The sequence below is a fragment of the Geotrypetes seraphini genome, chromosome 14 (genome assembly GCF_902459505.1).
Source record: "Geotrypetes seraphini chromosome 14, aGeoSer1.1, whole genome shotgun sequence".
NCBI classification, from domain to species: Eukaryota; Metazoa; Chordata; class Amphibia; order Gymnophiona; family Dermophiidae; genus Geotrypetes; species Geotrypetes seraphini.
Window position 1 is genome coordinate 31,914,423 of NC_047097.1, and position 25,238 is coordinate 31,939,660.

The 25,238-nt window shown below is 39.9% G+C and overlaps 1 protein-coding gene across 3 annotated transcripts in view; it reads left to right on the forward strand.

Annotated features, from left to right (window-relative positions):
- VPS33B (VPS33B late endosome and lysosome associated) overlaps positions 1-25,238 on the forward strand; it is a 153,794-nt gene that overhangs the window by 75,962 nt on the left and 52,594 nt on the right. For all 3 annotated transcript variants that reach the window (XM_033919658.1, XM_033919660.1, XM_033919659.1), the window contains 3 exons: positions 10,984-11,058; positions 12,716-12,780; positions 24,069-24,123. In XM_033919658.1, the coding sequence (XP_033775549.1) occupies positions 10,984-11,058; positions 12,716-12,780; positions 24,069-24,123 (195 nt within the window). The remainder of the gene's footprint in view (positions 1-10,983; positions 11,059-12,715; positions 12,781-24,068; positions 24,124-25,238) is intronic.

The following is a 25,238-nucleotide window of genomic DNA, read 5'->3' on the forward strand; positions in this document are numbered from 1 at the left end:
TAACTGCTCTAATGCTAATAGGAATTCTATGAGCGTCAGAGTAGTTACTGCTGGTGCTAAAACCCGTGCTCTGCCTTAGTAAAAGAGGGGATTAGTTATCCAGTGGGATGTCATTAAATCCTCATGTTTTTGTCTTCTCAGTCCGCCCTTTCTGTCTTGTTCATATCATGGGTGTCAGTTTGATAAAAGAACCAAGGTGCCTAAATTAGCCGGCCAGATTTTGACTGGCTAAATTTGTGGTTGAAACTGACCTTACACCTTGCTCAACAAATTTAAGCCTTCGAGGGAGTAATTTTATAACACAGTGTCTACTATAAGTGGTGGTTATCCAGCACAACAATTGATTTTAAACCTATTCTGTAGACATCTACTTTTCTTTTTTTTTTTTCCAATGAATTTTTATTGAGTTTATCAAAGTAATAGGTACAAAATCCATCAATGAAAATTCAAACAGGAAACCAATTTCTCAACCACTGTAAGAATCTTATCATGGAAAGCAACAATAATGGAAAAAATACCCCCAGACCCCCCACCCCATTCAACTACCCTAGTCTCCCTACCCCCCATAACGTTTATTTTTTACAGTGGCTGAGGACTGCTTATCACCAGTCCTATAGCTGGTATAAATGCTCACACCTAGATGTATGCATGAACGCATGTATCCTGTAATTTATACAGTATATAATTTACATATATGTGCACTGGGTCTAAACTCTGCCCATTGCTCATGCACAACAGAAAGTATGCCCGATCAAAGCATATCATGTATTTTTACACTAGTCAGTTGTCATGCATGTAATACCCACTTAGGTGAGTAAATTATGTGCCTTCTTTTGCTTAAAATTAGGTTACTCTTTGTATGTATTTACTGAGAATTTGCTATACTACCTATTCCAACAAGCAGATTTTGGCGGTTTACTGTTCTAAAACAATTTTTTAAAACCCTTAAGGAAAAAAATCCATTTTAAATCAGAAAGGAATGACTACATTCATATTTGATACAAACATCGTTCAAAAAAACTGGCTGCCTCCGCCACACCCATCCCCATAGACCAGACTAAAAAAGTAGTACTAAGGGCTAGATTCACTAAGCCTACCGATCGTGTTTGCAATCGTGTACCGACCCGATTTCACTCCGACCCAATTCACTAACCTCTGTGCCGATCATCCTCCGATCTGCGCATGCAAATGAGGGGAAACTGCATGCAAAGTAGGAAGGACGCGATTCACTAAACTAAAGAAGGCACACCGACTGGGCTGGCCGATCCAAAAACAAGCGACTGGTGAGGACCAGTCGCTTGAGCAAAAACCCTGCTCTCTGCCCTGACTTGTTTTAACCCACTTTAAACCCATGGGTTAAAACCATGGGCTTGCGAGTAAAAAAAAAAAAGCACGGACAGCAAACGCATGCGCAGACCATCTATAGTCATAGTAGATGATCTGCGCATGTGTCGGGTTCGCTCTCCAGTGATCCGTGTCATTGGTGAGAGGTGTGCCTCCGATCATAGAAACATAGAAGATGACGGCAGAAAAGGGCTACAGCCCATCAAGTCTGCCCACTCTGCTTACCCACCCCCTGTCTATGCCCTAATGACCCAATTTCCTTATCTTGACCCTCGTAGGGATCCCACATGGGTATCCCATTTATTCTTAAAGTCTGGCATGCTGTCTGCCTCGATCACCTGCACTGGAAGCTTGTTCCAATGATCAACCACTCTCTCTGTGAAGAAATACTTTCTGGTGTCGCCATGAAATTTTCCACCCCTGAGTTTGAGCGGGTGCCCTCTTGTGGCCGAGGGTCCCTTGAGAAAGAAAATATCATCTTCCACTTCGACACGTCCCGTGAGGTACTTAAATGTTTTGATCATGTCTCCCCTCTCCCTACGTTCCTCAAGAGTGTAGAGCTGCAATTTGTTCAGTCTCTCTTCGTACGAGAGACCCTTGAGCCCCGAGATCATCCTGGTGGCCATCCGTTGAACCGATTCAATTCTGCGCACATCTTTACTGTAATGTGGCCTCCAGAATTGCACACAATACTCCAGATGAGGTCTCACCATGGCCCTGTACAACGGCATTATGACTTCAGGCTTTCGGCTGACGAAACTTCTATTGATACAACCCAATATCTGCCTTGCCTTAGATGAAGCCTTCTCCACTTGATTGGCAGTTTTCATGTCTGCACTGATGATTACTCCTAAATCTCGTTCTGCTGAAGTCCTAGTTAAAGTTTCTCCGTTCAAGAAGTACGTCCTGCATGGATTTCCGCTTCCGAGGTGCATGACCTTACATTTCTTAGCATTGAAGCCTAGCTGCCAGGTTGAGGACCAACTTTCCAATGTAAGCAGGTCCTGCACCATATAATTCTGTAAACTGTATTCACTTACTATATTACATAGTTTGGCGTCATCGGCGAATAGTGTTATTTTACCTTGAAGCCCTTGAGTCAGATCCCCTATGAATATGTTGAAAAGGAGTGGACCCAGGACCGAGCCCTGCGGCACTCCACTGGTCACCTCCGATGTTTTAGAGAGGGTACCATTAACCACCACCCTCTGAAGTCTGACACTCAGGCAATCATTGGCCCATGCAGTTAGTGTCTCTCCTAACCCCATCGATTCCATCTTGCTTAGCAGCCTGCGGTGTGGGACACTGTCAAAAGCTTTACTGAAGTCCAGGTACACGACGTCCAAAGACTCTCCCAAGTCCAACTTTCTTGTTACCCAGTCAAAGAAGCTGATGAGATTGGATTGGCAGGACCTACCCTTGGTGAATCCATGCTGACTGGGATCCCGAAGATTCCCTTCATTCAAGATCGTGTCCAATTTGCTTTTAATTAGTGTTTCCATGAGTTTGCACACTATTGATGTGAGACTCATCGGTCTATAATTCGCAGCCTCTGCCCTGCAACCCTTTTTATGCAGAGGAACGACATTAGCTAATTTCCAGTCCAGGGGAACTTTCCCCTTACTTAGGGAGTTTCAAGTTTAAGTTTCAAGTTTATTCAGTTTTTGATGAATCGCCTATTATAAATTCTAGGCGATGTACATGTTACAATTTTAATATAAGAAACTTACAAGATAATACAAAAATACAAGATACAAATGATACATACATGAGTTTAGGGAGAGAGGGGAAAAAAGTTACAATAATAGGGTATTGTTAAAAAATAGGAAAGAACAATAGGGAGGGAATTTATAAAACCAGAGCACAATATAAAAAAAAAAAATTAAGAAAGCTGTGTTAAAAATCATAGGCATCTTTAAATAAATAAGTTTTTAAAAGTGATTTGAATTTAACAGAATCAGTTTCAGATCTAATATACTGTGGTAACATATTCCACCATTGAGGGCCCATAACTGTAAAAATGTCTGGTCTTCTGGTTCCAATAACCTTTAAAGATGGTACTGAAAGAAGACTCTGTTCCGATGATCTTAACGAGCGTTTTGGCTTATATGGAATTAATAACTTAGATATGAACTGCGGTTCATTAAAAGCTAATGTTTTAAAAATAAGAAACATTATTTTAAACATGATCCTATGCCCAATGGGTAACCAATGTGCATCCTTCAACAGAGGTGAGACATGGTCATACTTTTTTGCATTATAAACTAGTTTTACGGCAATGTTCTGAATAATCTGTAATCTCCTTTTCTCCTTATTTGTGATATTTAAGAATAAAGCGTTACAGTAGTCGATTTTTGATATTATAAAAGAATGGATTAATATTTTCAGGGATGAAGTAGTAAGGAATTTAGAAATTGATCTAATTTGACGAAGTTTGAAGAAACAGGTTTTAACTATAAGAGAAATATGGTCATGATATGAAAGATTTGCGTCGATTACTATTCCAAGAATTTTAACTGAGGGAACCAATTCAATTTGAGTGTTTTTAAGATAAAAAGGATTACTAAGTGTTATTTCTTTTTTCCAGGTAAACAAAATGGATTTTGTTTTATTAATATTTAACGCAAGTTTATTTGAATCCAACCAATTTTGAATTTTTTCCAATTTTTGATTTATAGCTAAGATTTCTGAATAATTTCCGGGATCCAAAGGGTGAATAAGTTGTATGTCATCAGCGTAAGAAAATGGTATGAAACCTAATGCCTGACAAATTTCTAATAACGGGGATAAAAAGATGTTGAATAATAGGGGGGATAGAATTGAACCTTGAGGTATACCAAAAGAAGTGGTAAATGAATTCGAATTTTCATTGTTAAATCTGACTGTAGAAGTTCGATTTGAGAGGTAAGATTTGAACCATTGTAGCACTTGTTCATTTATTCCTTTTTCCTCGAGTCTAATTAAAAGTAAATCGTGATCAATGGTATCAAAAGCGGCCGAAATGTCAAGGGAGAAAAGAATAACTGATCTGTGGTGAGATTGAATAGCTCAGCCAACGGTTTCGCCAGGACATCGCTCAATTCTCTGAGCACTCTTGGGTGCAAATTGTCTGGTCCCATGGCTTTGTTCACCTTGAGTCTTGCCAGTTCACTGTAAACTTCACCTGGTGTGAACTCAAAATTCTGAAACGGGTCTTCTGTGCTTTGTGTTGCCTTCAACTGCAGACCGTGTCCTGGTGCCTCACAGGTGAAGACTGAGCAGAAGTATTCATTCAGTAGTTCGGCTTTATCGGAATCTGCTTCCACGTAACTTCCGTCCGGTCTTCTAAGGCGTACTATCCCGCCTGTGTTCCTTTTTCTGTCACTAATATACCTGAAGAAGGATTTATCCCCCTTTTTAATGTTTTTTGCCAGAATTTCTTCCACTCGAAGTTTTGCCTCCCTAACTGCCATTTTGACCGCTGTAGACCTGGTCCTATATTCTACTTTTGCCTCTCTTTTCTCCGTACGCTTGTAGGAGAGAAACGCTTTTTTCTTCTCCTTAATGAGGTGCGAGATCTCCGCGGTGAACCATTTGCACGAGGGTGCGTTGTGGATCAGTCCGGCTGCCTCAGATCGCCCACGGATCGGATACGATCGGTGGGCTTAGTGAATCTAGCCCTAAATTCTTAACATCTTCCAACATCACTCCTTATCTCCAAGAGAGCTCCTTACTTTCAGAATGGTAAATTTATCTTACGGTGAACCCTGCAGATCAGTACATACTCAAGAGACAGTAAAACATGGAAATTTGTTGAAAGATTTTAAAGTTTAGTTTAGAGAAGATTGCCATTCTTATGCTGAGCATTGATCAGTGTACTCCCGTACGTATAAAAGGTACTACACTGAACAGAGAGATACTGAAACACATACTCTTGTACAATCCCCCTTTATGCTGGGAACTGGTGGGAAGTAGTCATCGCCTGCTGCCAGGGGCTGTAGGAACTTCAGTTAATAGAAATTGAGCCCCTCCTATTGTGCTTATCTCCTGGAGCATGCTCCCTTGACACCAGTTTTGTATTCCTACAAGCAAAGCTGTAGGAGTTATTCTCTTCTGCTCGTGTTTCATTTCTTAAATTTAGTGTATTATTTTTACTCCTTTTTCGCGGGTTTGCCCTTGTGCTGTGGAAATACCCTACGGGGACATCCTTTCGGCAGGAGATTTCAGACTTTGGAGTAAAGTCTGCCTCTGGGAGGGTTACCTGCCACTGCAGTAGACCACCCCCCCCCCCCCCCCCCGGACAGCCTGCACGGCATATCGGGGCTCCGGGATCGGGAGCTAGCTCACCTCGGGTTGATCCACTAGTGGGTGGAGCGCAGGCTGCGCGATTCTTTGGAGGCATGATCGGGACCAGACTGCCTACCTTCCCTATGTAATCTGAAGGTCTTGGAAGTCACTTACTGGGATGACTGGACAGGTGAGGCAATCAGAAGACTTGAAATCCAGTTTTCCAACTTCCTAAAGCTTGATATCTCCCTGCATACTGTGTTCAGTTTGCCTGCCATTTCTCTTTTACAGCACAGAGCACAGTGACATAGTAACATAGTAGATGACAGCAGATAAAGACCCAAATGGTGCATCTAATCTGCCCAACCTGATTCAGACTAAAAATTTGTTGGGTTTGTTTTTTTTTCCTTCTTCTCCTTAGCTATTTCTGGGCAAGAATCTAAAGCTCTGCCTAGTACTGTTCTTAGGTTCCAACTACTGAAGCCTCTGTCAAAGCTCACTCCAGTCCATCTACACCCTTCCAGCCATTGAAGCCCTTCCCAGCCCATCTTCCCCCAAATGGCCATATACAGACACAGATCTTACAAGTCTGCCCAGTTCTGGCCTTAATTCTTCAATATTTACTATTTTCTGATTCTAGATCCTCTGGGCCTGATTCTCCAAAGTGTGTCCCTATTTTAATCAGCCAATCGGGATGCACGTTTTTTTAAAAAATGATCCCCAGGCAGGCCGCCTATATTGAAGGCGCCTCCGGGAGCCTAGGGAGACCCGCAAGACGCCTAAGCTCACCTAAGGGCCTTAGACGGGCCTTAGGCGAACCTAGGCGGCCCTATGCGTCTCCCTAGTAGAGGAAGAGACGCTTAAAATGTAGGCCAGCAAAATACTGGTCTACATTGTAAGTAGACGCGGCCACTATACTTATGGCAGCAAGGGATCTCCCTGCTGCAATAAGTATAGCGGCCGCAATTGCGGCCGCCTGTCCCATCACCGACAGGAGGATGCCCAGTCCTCCTGTCGGAACCCCCCTGGAACCCCCCTCCCCCCCAAACTGGTAATCGCGGGCAGGAGGATGCCCAGTCCTCCTGCCGGAACCCCCTGGAACCCCCCTCCCCCCCCCCAAACTGGTAATCGCGGGCAGACACCTGGGCCAATCAGGCCTTAGAATTAGTGGGGATGGGCGGACCCGCTATGCCTAAGGCCTGATTGGTCCAGGCTTCTAGAGCCTGGGCCAATCAGGCCTTAGATTTAGCGGGAAGGGGCGGGCCCATCTCATTTCCACGAGGCGGGCCCGTCGGCTGGACGGCAGCAAGACCCGTCCAGCCGACCAACATGTAAAGGTTAGTTTGGGGGGGGGGGTGTCATCGGGCTTTCCGGCAGGAGGACTGGGCATCCTGCCCGCGATTACCAGTTTGGGGGGGAGGGGGGTTCCGACAGGAGGACTGGGCATCCTCTTGTTGGCGATGGGACAGGCGGCCGCGACTGCGGCCGCTATACTTATTGCAGCAGGGAGATCCCTTGCTGCCATAAGTATAGCGGCCGCGTCTAATTTAACCTGATTCTCTAACGGGCGTCTGTACCATGGACGCCGGTTACAGAATCGGGGTTTAGTGTAGGACCGATTCTGTATAGGACACCTCTCCTGGGCGTCCTATACAGAATCAGGTCCTCTGTGTTCAATCCACATTTTTTAAAACTCCGTCACCGTTTTTCTCTCCACCACCTCTCTCGGGAGCGCATTCCAAGCATCTACCACCCTCTCCGTTAAGAAGAATTTCCTTACATTGTTCTTGAGTCTCCCACCCCTCATTATGTCCTCTGGTTTTACCATTTTCCTTTCTCTGGAAAAGATTTTGTTCTATGTTAATACCTTTCAAAAATATAAACGTCTGAATCATATCTCCCCTGTCCCTCCTTTCCTCTAGGGTATACATATTCAGGGCTTCCAGTCTCTCCTCATACGTCTTTTGTCACAAACCTACTATCATTTTTGTTGCCCCCCTCTGGACCGCTTCAAGTCTTTTTGTGTCCTTCACCAGATACGGTCTCCAAAACTGAACACAGTACTCCAAATGGGGCCTCACCAATGACCTGTACAGGGGCATCAACACCTTCGTTCTTCTACTGGTTACGCCTCTCTTTATACAGCCCAGCATCCTTCTGGCAGCAGCCACCGCTTTGTCACACTGTTTAGATTTTCGGACACTATCACCCCAAGGTCCCTCTCCCTGTCCTTGTATATCAGCTTCTCACCTCCCAGCATATACGGTTCCTTCTGATTATTAATCCCCAAATGCATTACTCTGCATTGAATTTTAGTTTCCAGATTTTAGACCATTCCTCTAAACTTTTGTAGATCCTTTTTCATGTTTTCCACTCCCTCCTTGGTGTCTACTCTGTTACAAATCTTGGTATCAACCCTTCAGCAATGTCACTCACAAACATATTGAACAGGATCGGCCCCAGCACCGAACCCTGAGGGACTCCACTAGTCACCTTTCCTTCCTCTGAGTGACTTCCATTAACCACCACCCTCTGGTGTCTATCCGTCAACCAGTTTTTAATCCAGTTCTCCACTTTGGGTCCTAACTTCAGCCCTTCAAGTTTGTTCAACAGCCTCCTACGAGGAACCGTGTCAAAGGCCTTGCTGAAATCTAAGTAAATTACATCTAGCATATGTCCTCGATCCAGCTCTCTGGTCACCCAATCAAAAATTTCAATCAGGTTCATTTGGCACGATTTATCTTTAGTAAAGCCATGTTGCCTCGGATCCTGTAACCCATTAGATTCAAGGAAGCTCACTGTTCTTTCTTTCAGCAACACTTCCATTATTTTTCCCACAACTGAAGTGAGGCTTACTGGCCTGTAGTTTCCCGCTTCGTCCCTGTGACCACTTGTGAATAGGGACCACATCCGCTCGTCTCCAGTCCCCAGGAATCACTCCAGTCTCCAGAGATTTGTTGAACAAGTTTTTAATAGGACCCACCAGAACATCTCTGAGCTCCTTCAGTATCCTGGGATGGATTCCTTCCGGTCTCATCGCTTTGTCCACCTTCAGTTTTTCAAGTTGTTCATAAACACTTTCCTCTGTGAACAGCGCAGAATCTGCTCCATTTTCTTTTCTTTTTCTTTTTTTTTTTTTAATTCTTTATTCATTTTCAATCTTACATCAAGTGTACAAATAATAAAACATTTGAAATTAAATACATCACTTGAATTTCTTTCTAGTATAACATCAAATATATAAATTTATTCCCTTCCCACCCACCCTTTCCTTTAACATTTAAACAAAAATATACAAATATAAATATTCTTTTCTCTTGATGAAACCTTCAGTAAACTTTAAACCACCCTCCTCCCCACATTTGCAAATGTAACTTTGCCAGACAATCTCGGTCCTTCTCCAGGTTTTTCTTCCGTGAACACAGAGCAAAAGTATTTGTTTTACACGTTTGCTTTTTCCTCTTCACTCTCCACATATCGTTTCCTAGCATTATTTAGTTTAGCAATTTCATTTTTCATCTTTCTCCTTTCACTGATATATCTGAAAAAAATTTTTGTCGCCCTTTTATACATTTTTAGCCATTTGCTCTTCCGCCAGGTGTATCTCCCTCTTGGCTTCTTTCAGTTTTACTACCGTCCTTTCTGTACTCTTATTCTTGGGGTTTTTTTTATATTTCAGGAATTCCAACTATTTTGCCTTTCTTATAAATGTACCCTTTATGCTGGGAGCCCACCCTATTTCTATCCGATTCACAGGTCACCTGGCCGATTACTGGTAAGCTGGATGTCAGTCTCAGACCAGCCTTTCTGGGAATGTCATCTGTTTAACAATGGAGTCAGATTAGCAGGGTCACTGGGATATATGTCCCCTTCTGACTGTACAGGCTGTGTCTCCCTATAGTTCAGGTTTTAAAGTTTTATAATCTGTTTTCTGATTTGCATTGTTGCTATTTTGAATATGTTAATATAAACAGAATTGATTGTTTGGGGGAGTTACTCGTGGCCCTCTATCTCTCTTTTGTTTCTTATTTATCCTGTAGAGTTTCCTGGCTTCTTGAAGACTAACTGGTGTCCTGGGAGCATGCTCCAGGAGATAAGCACAGTAGGAGAGGCTCAATTTATTTATTTTTATTTATTTTTATTCAACTTATAATAATAATCACAAGTCCACATACTTGCACATAGATTAGAAATATAATAAATCAATCATAATAAATGGTTGATAAAGTAAAAGAAAAATGAAGATTAATTATTTAGCCCACACATTAGATCTAAGAACAAAGAAATATATAAACTTGTCAAGACAGAGTAGGAGACATAGTTAACCCCCAAAAAAGCCAGTTTGTTACACTGTGGGCAATGCAATTGAGCCAATAGTGACTCCCCCTCCTTCTTTGGCCACAATAAATTCATATAATTTTTTCGGCTCAGGAGGGGCTCAGTTTCTATTAATTGAAGTTCCTATAGCCCCTGGTAGCAGGGGATGACTAGTTCCCAATATAAAGGGTGGATTTACAAGAAAGAAGATTAGTTGAGATAAGAACCTAATCTTTTGTAACATATAAAAACTCACTGGAGTGAACAATGTACAACACAATCTCACCTTAAAGCATATATAATCGTGTTCTTCTCTCTTTTCTACAACCAAAGAACACTGAATGTTTAGAATAAGAGAGTCCTCAGTCATTAGTACCAGGCATTACTGTAATTTTGCCACCATACTTTTACGTGATACTACGCTTGTTATAACACATTTTCACACACACAAAATGGGAGAGTTCTGGGCTTTTGTTAGATCCAGCTTGGGATTCCCACAAGTATCAAGGAACATTATAATAAGTGTTGTATCACGTAAAAGTACGGTGGCATAGTTACAGTAATGCTTTGTGCTAATGACTGAGGACTCTCTTATTCTAAACATTTGGTGTTCTTTGATAGTTTGTAGAGAAGAGAGAAGAATACGGTAATATACGAGTATAATCTTTAAGATGCGATTATGAATTGTACGTTGTTAACTCCAGAGACTTTTACATTGATCAGTGACATGGTTCAAATGAAGGGCCCCTAAACAATTTCAGAAAGGTCTCCTAGAACATGGAGGGGTTCTGCCTCATGAGATCCAGGAGTGGCTACAAATAGACTCTTGCTACTCTCACCCCCCCCCCCCTCCCCAGTATGGGCTGTTTAGGCAGAATTGATGTCATTGCAGTGAAATATAAAAGTGTTCGCTCTGTAGCCATCTCAGAATCATGAGGAAAATTGTCACCTTTTCCTTAATGTATAACTCTGTCATTGTAATGCCACTTAGATATAGGCAGTTGATAAATTTTTAAAATAAATACCTAGCTGATTTTCTTGCATTTGCTTTTTTAGATATTGGAGCCTGTGAGTCCATCATGAAGAAGAAAACAAAACAAGATTTTCAAGATCTTCTCAAAACGGAACACTGTAAGTGATAACTCTGAGGAGAGGAGCTTGGCACTGTCCATATAACATTCCGCCTTATGTAGGGTGCAGGCTGCTAGTTTAGGTCAGATGTTTCCAGTTTTCTAATAGAGTAAAGCTGTTGTTCTAATTTTAGATAGCACATTCCCCCATATGGAAAAAGAAAAGTAAAATGTTTTGAACTAATCTTCTCCCGCTTTGCACATAAGGCTGTAATTTCAATTCTGGTGATTTCCCCCCTCTGTTGTTTTCTTCTCCAGCTTACCCCAAATTACGATTTAGCGACTCAATTACTGTTAGTCGATTCTCTGGCCAATTTTTAAACAGCAATTGATTTCACTATCAGGTTTGCATGCAAATGATGGGCACAGAGGTGCAAATCATTTGCATGCAAACTCACTGACTGAATCATTCAGTGAGAAATTGAGTCACTGCAGAGCCCTGACAATGGTGACAGGAGAAGCAGCCTCCTGTCACTTCTGTCGGGAGGCTTTTTTTTTTCTTTTCTTTTTTAATGGCAGATATTTTACAGACCCCCCTCTACCCCCTGACAAAGCACCTTCTCCCTCCCGGAACCAAAAAAAAAAAAGGCAGGCATCACACCTGCCACCAGACGCCCCTGCCCACTGCCCCTGTCGAACTATTAAATATAGCAAGAGGTAGGCCCATTCCCTCCTGCCACCAGACACCTGATGCTAATGAATGGCAGGAGGGATGCCCACTCCCTCCTGCCAGTGGAGTGCCCCCATCCCTCAGCCTCCCCTCCTCCTTCAGCCCTGCTGCCTTTCGTTGGGAGCAGGAGGAGTCCTGCTGGCCGCCGCCGTCTTTCCCCCCCCCTCCCCGTGCAATGTAAGTGAATGAATCGCTTGGCTATTTTGCATGGATCGGAAAATGGGCAATCGAGGGGGAAAAACGCGCGATGGGCCATTTTGTGAATCGGGTTGGTTAGCAGCGATTGTCGCTAAATCTTTGAAAACTGGTTTAGCGACGATCACTGACTTTAGCGAATCGGGGCCTTAGTCACTACACTGATGGGCACCAGGAGCCATTAGGAATGTGAATTTTATATTATTTTGTTGTATAATAGTGTGTGTGTTTTATTTCATTTCATGCATATTGAATAGGGCACACTAGTATTAAACAGTGTGCACTATTACAAAATGACACAGAAAGAAACATTCTGCCTAAGTTCCAAGTGCCAGGGTTTCTTTCAGAACAATACAGCCTTGGACCCTGAATGTGTCCTCTAAGTGTCATCTATAAACAATGACCATAATTCTTTCCCTTTTGGGGCTGTTTTGCAAGCTCAACCAGGGTGTGGAAGACCAAACACTGTGAGTGAACTAGGAATCTTCTTCATGGCAGTGTTCAACATTGTAAATGGGCCAATCCCCAGAAAAGTGATTTTTCTAAGTTTAATGTGTACCATCTACTGAACTCATGGACTTTGGCATTGTGGGGCGACTCTGATTTGCTGATTGGTTTTTGTTTTCCTCTGGCTCTGAGAGGTTAAATGGCAAAAGAAATGTTCTTCATGGTGTGTAGTTCTTCATCTACACAACGATGGAGTCTGTCCAACTTTTTCAAGAGGATTAAGATTCTTCTCTCTTTCAGTGAATATTGGTTTCAGTTCCTTGTTTTATCACTTTTGTCACTGCAGCTCTCCTGGAAGGGTTTGATATTCGAGAAAGCATCAGCTTTATAGAAGAACACATCAACAGGCAGGTGAGCACATCAAAGTGAAATACTCTAGGCGCCCTCCTAGAAATAACCTGGCACCGATATGTGGAGGGTAATTTTATAATCACAAAAGAATTCTGGAAAATCAAATATGCACCAAGTTTTCTATCAATAACTAAAACAAATGCCTTTTTTATTTTGATGTTTTTGTGAAATATAAATATTCTACTAATTACAAATAGTGCTCCTTACTTATAAAGAGCTGGGCTTAAATCAGTGCAGTCATAAACTCAACCATCTATCAAAGTGAAACCATTGAGTAATTAGCCCAAACTCCTCACCCAAAAACAAAGTCTTCAAAATAAGCACTTAAAATGACCCATTCAAAATAAAAAGACATATATTATTGCTACTTATGTGCCTTTATAAAATAGAAAATAGAAAAAAACCTCCCAAACCCCAAGACTAGAAAATGGTTAGGGGAAAGAGACAAAGGCCAACTAAATAATAATAACTAAAGTTAATAAATATTGATGAAAGCAGGAGAGCCCTCAGTCACACAGCCACCGCTGGAAAATCCAGTGAGTAGCTGTCGCGGGGTTACCGTATTTTCACGCAAATAACACGCACCCGTATAAAACGCGCACACGAATATAGCGCGCAGAAATCACGATGATTTGCACAAAAACTTTGATATACCGCGCTCACGGGTATACCGCGCATGCTGCCCGACGCTCCTTTCGCCCGCCCTGACTTTCCGTGCGCTGTCCCGACTCTCCGTTCACCCCCCCTGACTTCCGTGCACTGTCCCCCCTTGAAGGTCTGTCCCCATCCTGAAAGCCTGATGCCCCCCCCCCCGACGTCCGATACATCCCTCCCCCCCCCCCCCGAAGGACCGCCGACTCCCCAACAATATCGGGCCAGGAGGGAGCCCAAATCCTCCTGGCCACGGCGACCCCCTAACCCCACCCCGCACTACATTACGGGCAGGAGGGATCCCAGGCCCTCCTGCCCTCGACGCAAACCCCCCTCCCCCCCAAGAACCTCCGACCGCCCCCCAGCCGACCCGCGATCCCCCTGGCGACCCCCACGACCCCCCCACCCCCCTTCCCCGTACCTTTGGTAGTTGGGCCAGAAGGGAGCCCAAACCCTCCTGGCCACGGCGACCCCCTAACCCCACCCCGCACTACATTACGGGCAGGAGGGATCCCAGGCCCTCCTGCCCTCGACGCAAACCCCCCTCCCCCCCAAGAACCTCCGACCGCCCCCCAGCCGACCCGCGATCCCCCTGGCGACCCCCACGACCCCCCCACCCCCCTTCCCCGTACCTTTAGTAGTTGGCCGGACAGACGGGAGCCAAACCCGCCTGTCCGGCAGGCAGCCAACGAAGGAATGAGGCCGGATTGGCCCATCCATCCTAAAGCTCCGCCTACTGGTGGGGCCTAAGGCGCGTGGGCCAATCAGAATAGGCCCTGGAGCCTTAGGTCCCACCGGGGGGCGCGGCCTGAGGCACATGGTCGGGTTGGGCCCGTGTGCCTCAGGCCGCGCCCCCAGGTGGGACCTAAGGCTCCAGGGCCTATTCTGATTGGCCCACGCGCCTTAGGCCCCACCAGTAGGCGGAGCTTTAGGATGGATGGGCCAATCCGGCCTCATTCCTTCGTTGGCTGCCTGCCGGACAGGCGGGTTTGGCTCCCGTCTGTCCGGCCAACTACTAAAGGTACGGGGAAGGGGGGTGGGGGGGTCGTGGGGGTCGCCAGGGGGATCGCGGGTCGGCTGGGGGCGGTCGGAGGTTCTTGGGGGGGAGGGGGGTTTGCGTCGAGGGCAGGAGGGCCTGGGATCCCTCCTGCCCGTAATGTAGTGCGGGGTGGGGTTAGGGGGTCGCCGTGGCCAGGAGGGTTTGGGCTCCCTTCTGGCCCAACTACCAAAGGTACGGGGAAGGGGGGTGGGGGGGTCGTGGGGGTCGCCAGGGGGATCGCGGGTCGGCTGGGGGGCGGTCGGAGGTTCTTGGGGGGGAGGGGGGTTTGCGTCGAGGGCAGGAGGGCCTGGGATCCCTCCTGCCCGTAATGTAGTGCGGGGTGGGGTTAGGGGGTCGCCGTGGCCAGGAGGGTTTGGGCTCCCTTCTGGCCCGATATTGTCGGGAAGTCGGCGGTCGTTCGGGGTGGGGGTGCGAGTGGTCCTGCCGGGGGGGGGGATGTATCGGACGTCGGGGAGTCGGCCGGGCAAGAGGGCTTGGGCTCCCTCTTGCTCCGATCGTGGATGCGGGTGTGGGTGGGAGCGCGTGCGAGCGGTCGTTCGGGGTGGGGTGCGAGTGGTCCTGCCGGGGGGGGGATGTATCGGACGTCGGGGAGTCGGCCGGGCAAGAGGGCTTGGGCTCCCTCTTGCTCCGATCGTGGATGCGGGTGCGGGTGGGAGCGCGTGCGAGCGGTCGTTCGGGGTGGGGGTGCGAGCGGTCCTGCTGGGGGGGTGAATCGGGCGTCGGGCGGGGTGGGAACTATGTTTTAAAACTTTGGTATACCGCGCTCACGCAAATAACGCGCGAGGGGTATGCGCGGTAGGTAAAAACGCGTATAACGCGCGCGTTATATGCGTGAAAATACGGTACACCCAGAAGAGTGTTAACTGCGGAACATCCCTGGGCTCTCTCCGCATGAGAAGTGATTAACTAATGCAACAAAAAGTGCAATGCGTGTAAAAAATAATAAAAAACACACACCTTCTTAAAGTTAAGTTGAAATTTGTCTCTATCCCCTAAACATGGGGCCAAAAGGAAAGAGAGAGTGTCCAAATCACACCAGGCAAAACACAAACTGGAAGAACTTAGCTTCTCCGTGTGTGAGCAGTCCGCGAATGATGACTTTGTCCTATGGGACTCAGTTTCAGGGGTGCACACCCCCTTCTTCAGGAACTTGACTGCGCTGGGTCTCTCAATTCATCCGACACAGCTTGAAAAAGCGAGGTAAGAAATGGCGACAGCTACTCACTGGATTTTCCAGCGGTGGCTGTGTGACTGAGGGCTCTCCTGCTTTCATTAATATTTATTAACTTTAGTTATTATTATTTAGTTGGCCTTTGTCTCTTTCCCCTAACCATTTTCTAGTCTTGGGGTTTGGGAGGTTTTTTTCTATTTTGTGATTTTTCAACCTCCATTACTATAGGGTTTATTTTTTGCCCTTTATAAAATAGGGCAGGAAGGAAATTGCTTTTTAGCTTATTAACCTAGGTGTTCTGTTATAGAATGACTCTAGTGTTTGGAATTAGTCTTGATTTTTGGCTTAGCAGCAGCTTTCTTCACAAAGTCTCTCTGCTTTAATGGAAAAGTTCCCAAGTGTTGTAAGAAAACAGTTCTCATTAAGGCCAACAAGCAGCCCAGTATATTAGTGAGTTTCTCTAGAACAAGTCGATTTCCTCTTGCTTGCAGAGGATAGATTGGCAACGTTGTGTTCATCTTTCAGAAGTTATGAACTGGAAAGATAGGTATACAAGAAGGAGTTGCATACTTGTCTATTTGTGTAACATATTTCATCTGAAATGTGATGAAAGAATTGGGATGAATACCACTGCCTTGAATTCTGAGGTCTTGTCTTCTTGCCACTGGTTTTATTAGAAATCCTTTGACTCTCAGCTAGATCATAGAAGGTCTTAACTTTTGTTCACAATTGAGATTTTCTTCCAGGAATCCACTGGAACAAATCTATGCGTTGCACCTCTCCCAATCCTTAGATTTTAAACAGCAGTTTTACTTTCTCTTAAGTTTTGTTTTTTTTTTTTTTAAATTTTTATTTATAGATTTTCCATTCTTACAACAACTGAATCATATTAAATATAATTAATTTTTACATATATAGTATACTATCATTAATAAGTCATATGTTTTAAAATATATTATGATAAAGATTATACATTAACATATAAATATATTTCCCATCCCTTTTTTATATAACATTTTTCCAATTATTAATCAAATCCCACTCCATTCATATAAAATTTTTATCAATGTGCTAAGAAATCTAATCATTAGAATAATTGGTCAATGGTTGCCAAATTTTCTTGAAATTAAGAAGATTCCCTTGTTGTAACGCTAATATTTTTTCCATTTTATAAATATGACAGACAGAATTCCACCAAAACGTATAATTTAATTTGGTGTAATCTTTCCAGTTTTGAGTAATTTGTTGCATGGCGACTCCTGTCAATATTAATAATAGCTTGTTATTATTTACTGAAATTGGACTCTTAGTTCTCATTGCAGTGCCAAATAATATGGTGTCATATGAGAGTCCAACATAATTTTCTAGTAACTTATTAATTTGGGGCCAAATTGAATTCCAAAATGCGTTTACACAGGGACAGAAAAAAATTAAATGATCTAACGTCCCTACTTCCAATTTACAATGCCAGCATCTATTAGATCTAGTACTATCTATCTTTTGCAGGCGCGTTGGGGTCCAGAACACTCTATGTAATAAGAACAACCATGTTTGATTCATAGATGCTGACCTTGTAGATCTTAATCTCCAGGACCAAAATCGTGGCCATTGAGACTCAGAAATTGTCTGACCAATCTCAATACTCCAAATATCCCTAAGACCTGTTTTCTTTTTTTTATTTAAAAATCCGTATATCATTTTGTACCATTTTGCGGCTTGGTGACCCAAAAAATCCGTCTGGAAACATAGAACCTGTAGACTATATTGATTATTAAGATTTTTCCATTCAGGGAACCCTACCTGAATGGCCTGCTTCAACTGCATCCATTTAAAATATTGTGTTTTATTTAATCCAAATTTATTTTGCAATTGTGAAAAACTAAGCAGTGAACCTTCTGAAATGACATCATTCAATGTTCGTATTCCTGCATTTATCCATTGTTTCCAGACGATTTTAAATCCGCCAATTCTGATCCTGGAGTTTACCCATATTGATTGATTTAGAGATTTAGCAATAGGTTCTGGTGACAGATTACTGATGTATCTCAATGTTTTCCAAGTGTCAAATAAAATTCTGTGGTCTTTGTATCTTTTAGGCATTGTTATAGTTATTAACTGTTCTGGATATAAAGGGAACAGGAGCCGCCATTCTAAATACAGCCAATCTGGTACATTTTCTAAAAGATCTGGGAGGATCCAATACATACCCTGTCTTAAAATATAGGCTTGATGATACCTATAAAAATTTGGAAAATTTACCCCCCCTTCCATAATTGGTCTTTGTAATGATACTAAAGCGATTCTTGGTCTTTTCCCACACCAAACAAATTTTGTAAGAATATTGTTAAGTTTTTTATAAAATGACCCCTGAAAAAATATTGGTATCATACTCATTTGGTAACAAACCACAGGCAATACCATCATTTTAATTGTTTGAATTCTTCCCCACCAAGAAAGATGTAACGGATTCCATTGCTCACACATTTCTGTTATTTTTTTTAATAAAAGTTTTTCATTCTCTTTGACTGTATCTTCAATTGTATTTTTGATCATAATTCCTAAGTATTTAATTCCATCTTCTTTCCAAATAAATGAATATGGATCAAATATTCCTTTAGTACAATGAACATTAATTGGGAGAATTTCAGATTTGTTCCAATTAATTTTATATCCAGAAAAAGTACCATATTTTTCTATTAATTTAAGTATACATGGAATAGTAGTTTCCGGTTCTCTTAAATATAATAATATATCATCTGCATATGCAGATAATTTAAATTCAAAACTGTTAAATGATATTCCCTTTATCTCCTTAGTTTTGTTTATTGCAATTAATAAAGGTTCTAGGACAATATCAAAAAGTAAAGGAGACAGAGGGCATCCTTGTCTAACTCCCCTATGCAAGTTAAATCTATTTGATAAATTATTGTTAATATATAATCTTGCTCCAGGAGAGCTATACAATGTCTGAATCATTTTAATAAAACCGGATCCTATACCAAACCATTGTAAAGCTTGGTATATAAAATTCCATTCCACTCTATCAAAGGCTTTTTCTGCATCTAAAGATATTAAAAAAGCTGGATCATTTATATTTTTTGCTAAATTTAATGAGTGGAATGCTAATCTAGTATTATTTGATGAATGTCTTTTAGCAATAAATCCTGTTTGATGTACATCAATAATGTAAGGAAGAGCTTTTGCCAATCTTAATGCTAATACTTTAGCCATTAATTTATTATCCACATTCAATAATGAAATAGGCCTGTAATTTGAAACCAGAGTAGGATCTTTGTTTGGTTTTGGTAAGACTATAATTATCGATTCTGCCATAGTACCAGAAATATTTTCATTCTTTATTTGATATTGATATAAATTTAACAAATGTGGTAATATGATATTTTGAAAAAATTTATAAAATTCAACAGTATACCCATCTCCACCTGGAGCGGATCCAACTCTAAGAGACTTCAATGCTGTTTCTAACTCTTTTAAAGATATAGGTTCTTCTAAACTTCCTTTTATATGATCTGGAATATTAGGTCCAATAAATGAATTTAAAAAAGTTAATCCGTCTTGTTCTTTATTTTTATAAGAATTAGAAGTGTATAATTCTTTGTAAAAATCAAGAAATTGTGTTATAATATCTTTTGTGTTGGTATGTGTGTTACCTTGTGTATCTTTAATTGCAATAATCTTAGATTTTCTTTTCTTTACTTTAAGATAATTTGCTAATAATTTCCCCGCTTTATTTGAATTTCCATAATATTGTACTTGTTTATTGAAAATGTCTTTCCTCACAATTTGAGAAGAAATCTCATTATATTTAACTTTTAATTTTAATAATTCTTGTAGTGTATTATTTTCCCATTTCTCAATTAATTTATTTTCTAATAATTTAATTTGCTTTCCCATCTCAAGAAATTGTTTTTTTTTTTGTTTATTAATAAATGTTGAATATGAAATAATATTTCCTCTCATAGTTGCTTTAAAAGCATCCCATAAGATCTCAGCATTAATTGTATCTGATTCATTAATTTGAAAGAATTCTTGCATTTTTATTTTAAAATCCTCAAGAAATTTTGAATCCGCTAGTAAATCATTATTAAATCTCCAAATTAAATCAAAGTTTTCAACATCATAATTTTGAAGGTTAATCCACACACCAGCATGATCTGAAATTATAATGGGATCAATTACTGCTTTTAATACACGCTGCGCTATATTATTAGAAACAAATATATAATCAATTCGTGAAAAGGATTTATGGACCTGAGAACAAAAAGAAAATTCCTGTTCATTAAAATGAAGAATTCGCCATATATCTACTAAATCACAAGATAGTATCAAATTATCTAAGCCTAATGATTTCATAACTTTACTTGGTTTTTTATCCAAAATCGGATCCATTACAGCATTGAAATCCCCTGCTACTATTAAATTAGATGTAGCCAGTGGTAAAAGTAATTGTTGAATTTGTTTAAAAAACTCAATTTGATTCGTATTAGGAGCATATAAATTGAATAAATTCAGGGTTGTATTTCCCATAACCATTTCGATATGTACCCATCTACCTAAGGGATCATAATTAATTAATTTAAAATCTGCATTACATTTTTTGTTTATCAGAACAGCCACTCCAGCTTTTTTCTTTAAAGCCGGTGCAAATAAACATTTAGAAATCCAACCTCCAGATAATTTTTTTGATTCAATTTCCGAAAGATGTGTCTCTTGAATAAAATAAATGTCCGCATTTTGATTTTTAAGGAACGATAATAATTTCTTCTTCTTAATAGGATGATTTAAACCATTGACATTCAGCGAAAACATTTTTATATCCATCTAATTAATAATTATGTTTTAACCAATATTCTATGATAATTTACAAGATTAGATCCTAGCACATTCAATAAAAATTTATCCCCTATCCCCCCTATTATTTTCCCTCCCCTCCCACCCATTATCATATTCTGATCTGGAACACGCATTGGTCTTGCAAAACCTAAATCTCCATCACCAGGCAACTAATAATTCATTATATTATTTAAAAACATATTTCTATATTCAATACATTCTTTATACTTCCACCCTTATATAATTGAAAATTATATCCATTTGATCTATAAAATTTTATAAAATTACTAAGAATTATATATATAGTTGATTCATAAAATTAAATTCAATATCATGCATACATGTAATATAATATTCTTAATAAATAAACATATTACAAATATAGCTCTTATTTTCTATATATCTATTAATCATCATTTAAATTAAATATACCCATTTTTATAAAAATATTAATATTAATAATAAATGCATTTCAATCATTTTCATAGATCATCTTCATAATGAATTAATTTGAATGAATACTTGAATAAAATATACATTTTATATCAGTAAATAAATTTTATAATGAATTCCTATTTTATTAATTATCTACCATTCAATTAATCAATACCTTATTTTTTCATAATAAGTTAATATGACTAAATAATTGAATAAAATATAAATTTTATAATGTTGACCTATTTCATTAATAAATCCCTTCAATAAATCAAATTCTTATCTTATATATATTTCATAAAATTGCAATCTTCTTACATAGAATTAAAATATTGTTTTTATAATAAATTAATATATTTCATTTTTAAGTCTTATTCTCAATATAACAAATATTTCTTTCAATAATATTAATAATAACTTCATTGTAAATCATTTTCATTGTTCATTAATCATAATAAGTTAATATGCTTAAATAATTGAATAAACTCTATTCTGATTAAAATATATATTTTATATAAATAATTTAATTTTATAATTAATTTATATTTTAATAATTAAAAAAATTTTTTTTTTTTTTAAATTAGTATTAATGTATGTGGATGCAAATATTATTATTAATAATTAATGTGATAAAATCATTTTATATTATTGCATCCAATATATCAATAAATTATCTTATTAGTTAGTAAATATTTTTTATGTCTTATTTTTTTTTTTTTTTTATTAATAATCTTCTTTTATTTTTTCCATCTTCTTTCTTCTTTCTTCTTTCTTCAGCTGAATTGTTCCTTTTATTCTATTTTTTATGTAAACATAGGTTCTTCTTGTGTCAAAAATTCTTTCAGTTTTGCAGGATCTTGAAAATATATGGATTTATTTCCACTGGATATTCTCATAGTGGACGGATAATATATTCCATATATGTAGCCTTTTTCTTTTAGCTGCTGTCTAAATGTGAGAAATTGTTTTCTTATGTTTGCAGTATATTTAGCAAAGTCAGGAACTAAAATCAGTTTTGATCCTTTGTAATTCAAGTTTTTATTTGCTTTTGCCATTTTTAATATTTCCTGAGCATGTTGGTACCTTAATACCTTGAATATCAAAGGTCTTGGAGCAGCCTGGTTTACTGGCTTTCTTGTGGGGATTCTGTGGGCTCTTTCAATTTCTAACGGCCATTTTGAATTGAGCTGTAGCAGTTTAGGTAAAAGATTTTCCAAGAATTGTACAGGATCTCCCCCTTCAATATTTTCAGCCAGACCTAAAATTCTGATGTTCTTTCTTTTTCCTCGGTTTTCCATATCCACCAATTGATTTTTTAAAGCTGCTACTTCTTTTTTATCTTTATCATATTCTTGTGTGAAGGTTTCAAATTGCTCCATTTTTTCTTCCATCACTGCCATTCTCTGTCTTTCGGTTTGAATCTCTTGTTTCATGTTAAGAAGTTCTTCTTTAACTTCAGAGATTTTATTAGAGTTTTCAGTCAGCATTAGTTTTATTTTAAATAGCTCAGTCATAATATCGGTCTTTTCAGCGAGCTCTTCAGCTTCCATCGGGAACGGCACATTCGATGGTGACAGGGGAGTTACTTTTGTTCTTTTTGCAGATATACCCGATGTTGAAGGCTTTTCAGATTTTCCCTGCTTCATGCTTGCCATTTCCGATGTTGTTTTATGTTATTTTTATTTCGATCCGACAAAGTGAAAGTTTTATTTTTATTCCGTCTGTTGCCTGGATACGCAGAGCGCCGCGGTTAAGCCGCCATTTCGTGCGCGCTCCAAACCACGCCTCCTCTTAAGTTTTTTTTTAAAAAGTCGTGGCCATTGAGATGTAGTAATTTGGTGCTTTATCTCAATGCTCCAAATGTCTCTAAGACCATTTTTTGGTTTTTTATTTACAAATCCAGATATTAATTTATACCACTGTGCGGCTTTATGATCTGTTGAATCCATCTGGAAACATAAGAATTCCAAACTATGATAGTTAGTATGATTTTTCCATTCAGGGAACCCTACCTGAATGTATTGCTTCAATTGCAACCATCTAAAATATTGTGAATTATTAATATCAAATTTATGTTGCAATTGTGAAAACTCCAGCAACTTACCATTTTGTATTACATCATCCAAAATACAAATACCTGCTATCATCCAATGTTTCCAGATGATTTTAAAACCGCCAATTTTGATCTTGGGGTTTAACCAAATCGTTTGAGTTGTTGATTTACTTATTGGAATAGGAGTTAGATTACTTATATATCTTAGAGTTTTCCAGGTATCCATAAATATTCTATGCTCTTTATATAACCTTGGCATTTTGATACTAACTACGTGACTGAGACGCAAGGGAAACATAAGTCTCCATTCTAACCAGAACCAGTCTGGAATATTATCAGTGGGTTCTGGGAGGATCCAATACATACCTTGACGTAAGATATAGGCTTGATGGTACCTATAAAAATTGGGAAATTTTACCCCGCCCTCCACAATTGGCCTTTGCAACAACACTAAAGCAATTCTGGGATTTTTATCAAGCCAAATAAATTTTGTCAAAATCCTATTTAATTTTTTATAAAAAGAGTCTTGAAAGAAAACTGGTATCATCCCCATTTGGTAACAAACTACAGGCAAAATCATCATTTTAACAGTTTGTACTCTTCCCCACCTAGATAAATGTAAAGGATTCCATTGCTCACACATTTCTGTCACCTTTTGTAATATGCATTTTTCATTACTTTTCATTGTTTCATCCACTGTTTTTGTAATCCAAATTCCCAGATATTTAATAGCCTCCTCCTTCCAAACAAAAGAGAAAGTATCGAATAAACCTTTTGTACAATGTACATTTAATGGAAGAATTTCTGATTTATTCCAATTTATCTTATATCCGGAAAACTTTCCAAATTTCTCAATCAACTCTAGCAAATATGGAATGGTAGATTCTGGATTCCTCAAATATAATAGTAAGTCATCTGCATAAGCAGATACCTTATATTATAAATACTTTCTCTTAAGTTTGGCTTCTCCCATGCTTAGCTAGTTGCAGAGTTTTAGGCCATTATTGGTAGCAGTTGAAGACTGAGGTCCAAAGCACAGACATTACAGATCTTTTCTTTCCTAGGTTTCTCCTATTGAGAGCCTGCGTCTGCTGTGTCTCCTTTCCATCACAGAAAATGGTGAGTTTCCCTTTCACTCCAACAATGTACTACATTTTCACAGGGAACCTTTCTTATTATGCTATATATCTCTCTTCTGTGTTTTAATGTACAGCACTAGTAGTGCTATAGAAATAAGTAGTGTAAGTAGTACTAAATTGTACATTGGAAATCGCTGTTGTGCGGGCTATCTTTTTTTTTTTTTTTTTAAATCTTTGAGTTTCAAAACCAACAAAAATGCAATACAGTATCTATCTATATATATATTAATCGTGGTTCATTGGATGGCTGTTACTCCCCCAACATTGTCGCAGTGGCGATCGTTGATGATTTTTCAATTAAAGATGGAATGTTTGCACATTCCTGAGATGGATTCTGTTCAGGGACGTAATTTACAGCTTATTTGGGAGCCTTTTTGGGCCTCCTTGACCGGCTATGCTCGTATTCATGTCTTGAATATTTGATTGCATATATTTTGTGGCATCTCTTCCCCTGCCCTGCAATAATGATTAAACAACTACAGACAATTCAGAATACAGCTCTGAGACTCGTCTATTCATTGAAAAAACATGATCACATTACTGAGGCATTCATCAATTCTCATTGGCTTCCAATCCAGGAAAGAATACAATTTAAATTCTACTGTATACTATTTAAAACTATAAATGGAGACAGCCCAACCTACCTAAACGACCGCCTCATCCAAACCACCTCTACCAGGCATAGAAAAACACACACCCCATTCACTTACCCCCCAATCAAAGAAGTAAAACGGAAAAAACTATACAACGGACTACTGGCCACTCAGGCAGCGAAGATAGACAACCAAGTCTCCAACCTATTGACAACAACCCCAGACTACAAGATGTTCAGAAAGGAATTAAAAACTGTACTCTTCAAGAAATCCCTTAATAAAGCTTAATACCATGATAAAACTTAACCCCCCCTCTTACCATCCCCTCCCTAACCCCAGATCCTACTTTTCTCTCTCTTGGAAACCTTCTCTGATCTAACGTTGTAACCCTTCTTCCATAACTCTTTTTGTAATCCGCTTTGAACCGAAAGGTAATGGTGGAATAGAAATATGTAATGTAATGTAATCTGCATATGTAGATCCTGGCTGATATTCAGCTGGG